This window comes from Tupaia chinensis, unplaced genomic scaffold (assembly GCF_000334495.1).
Source record: "Tupaia chinensis unplaced genomic scaffold, TupChi_1.0 Scaffold149658_1, whole genome shotgun sequence".
NCBI classification, from domain to species: Eukaryota; Metazoa; Chordata; class Mammalia; order Scandentia; family Tupaiidae; genus Tupaia; species Tupaia belangeri.
In genome coordinates, this window is record NW_006209503.1 from 1,289,021 (window position 1) to 1,291,256 (window position 2,236).

The window sequence follows — 2,236 nt, forward strand, 5'->3', positions numbered from 1 at the left end:
GGAAAGATTTTGTTCTCGTGTGCTGGGGGAAAGGGGCGACATGTGAGGGAGGGATATTTCAGGTGATGAGGCTGTGAAACAGCGAGGGTCAGAAAGAATATGAAATAGAGAGGCTCAGAGACTCGGGATAGGAAGGGACAGAGACAGATGGACGACTCCCAAGATGCGAGTGCACCGTCTGCGTGGAGTTCCCTACCTGGTAAAAGCTCTGTCCAGCTGAGCCAGAGGCCTCCACCCTGCAGAGGAGGTGCCCTGAACAGCCCGGCGGAAACTGCCTGTAACCCCTTCTCCTGGGAGTATCACTTGCTTTTAGGGCTGAGACTTTGACTACACTCATGCAAGTGAGCTCTGGGTCTGGGCAGGCTTCCAGGTCTCCGAGAACGGACAAGGAGTTAAACGCCATTGGCTTTTTGATGAGAGGGCCATGTAGGCTCCCAGTGGAAGATTTTATTCTTGCGGCTGTTATTATTCACAAAAGCCTGCAAAAGCGATCTCGGAGCAGTGCTTCCTCAAACGATTTCCAGGAGCATCTGCCGATTTGAGGAAGAGTCTGCTGCCATGAACACACAAGCCAGCGATGACTCACCGCACACTGCTTGCTGCCGCGTGTTGGCCGAGGGCAGCAGCCCTTTCTGGCAGGGTCACTCCCAACCCGGGGCCTGAAGCCCGGAGGTAGGGGAGAGACACAGCAGGAGAGGGTCTCATTGTTGGCCTGTCTCGGTTCTGCCTTCTGTCCCTGGCTGCCTGCTCTTATCCTGGCGCCGACACCTTCACAAGGACATGCTCGGAGGAGAAGCTGAGCCGAGACGCAGGCACTCCTTACGGGGTTGTCCAGGGGAGAGCAGAATCACTGAAGTGCTGAAGGCTCCTCCTTTCTGAAACCTGGCCGCTCAGGAATTGCCTCCCTCAGGCCACAGGAGGAAACCCAGGCCACAGGAGCAGGATTCTTTCTGCCGTGCTGTGAACGACAATACTCTCCCTCTCTGGGTCATTGGAGACCATTGGCCTCGCTCCTGCTCCTTTCAGCCACACCCCTCCATGGGCCTGGGCTCAGCCAGAGTCCTCCGCTCTGGCCTGTGCCAGTACTCACTCTCCATCAACTCCTTTTTCATCTAAATTTAGACCTCATCCTATCTCGCGCGAAGCCTGACCTGACTTGTGCCCCCGTGTGTTCCAGTATGTACCTGCCAGCGTTTTCTCTTACCCCCCGGCCCTGAGCCTGGTGACTGTCACGCTCTGTCACCGCCCTGGCTTTTTCGTTACTCCTCCATCCACTGCCCCACTTCCTTCTGCTTCCTTTTCCATTTCTTTCCCCTGCCACCGCCCTGACCCCTTTTCCTTCTCTCCTTTCCTCCATCCTTTCGCTTCTCTCCACTGACTTTCTCGTTTTGCCCTTTCTCAGCCCATTAGCTATGATGTCTTCAAGCTGTTCATGAGGGCGTACCTGGAAGTGGACCTTCCTCAGCCGCTGAGCACACACCTCTTCCTGGCCTTCAGCCAGAAGCCCAGACACGAGTCCCCTGGCCATCCAAAGCAGGGGACCAGCCGTAGTGAGGCCAACGGCCCAGGTACGTAGGCCAGCTGTCCCCAACATGGGAGGATATTGGGCAACTCTAAATCCTTGGCCACCAGCCCCCGAGCACAGTAACTTCTGTAGGGAATGGGACTGAGACCAGGCAGCAAGACTCCTCCTCTTACAGGAAGCCCTATCTAATGAGTCTCTCATAGGAGAAATAGAGAAGCCTGATTTCTGCCACTCAGGGCCAGAAAGTTGGATGGGGAAGAGGGGCCTCAAACCAGGGTATGGCAGGGAAGAGAGCCTTCAGCAGAGGCTGCCAGTCTGTGATAGAACACATTCAGTCACATGTTCTGGCTGGGACCACCCTTGGAGTGTCAGAGAAGGGGACCACTGTCCTCCTAAAGCTCGAGCTATGCTAGTGGGGACAATCAACCCCGATCAGGGACATGGACCCGCCTGTCATAACCCGGAGACACAGACACTACCCGAGTAAACCAGGTAGTGTGAGAAGGGCCTACCTGCCCCTCTCTGGACCTGGAGGGCAAGGGCTTCTCTGTAAACCGGCTTTCTGTTCCCCAGATTCTAAAACACAGAATGCAGAGAATGCGTCCAAAGCCGACGAGGCCTGTGCCCCTGACGTTGGTAAGTCTCGGATATAAGACCTGGGGGAGGAATGGGGAATCCTGCATCCTTGGGGAAGAGCAGGAATACCTAACC

At 55.7% G+C, this 2,236-nt stretch overlaps 1 protein-coding gene across 3 annotated transcripts in view; it reads left to right on the forward strand.

Moving 5' to 3' along the window:
* The window catches only part of DGKG (diacylglycerol kinase gamma), a 235,291-nt gene that overhangs the window by 69,788 nt on the left and 163,267 nt on the right, over positions 1-2,236 (forward strand). For all 3 annotated transcript variants that reach the window (XM_006171475.2, XM_006171477.2, XM_027769454.1), the window contains exons 4-5: positions 1,403-1,568; positions 2,099-2,161. In XM_006171475.2, coding sequence (XP_006171537.1) covers positions 1,403-1,568; positions 2,099-2,161 — 229 coding nt within the window. The remainder of the gene's footprint in view (positions 1-1,402; positions 1,569-2,098; positions 2,162-2,236) is intronic.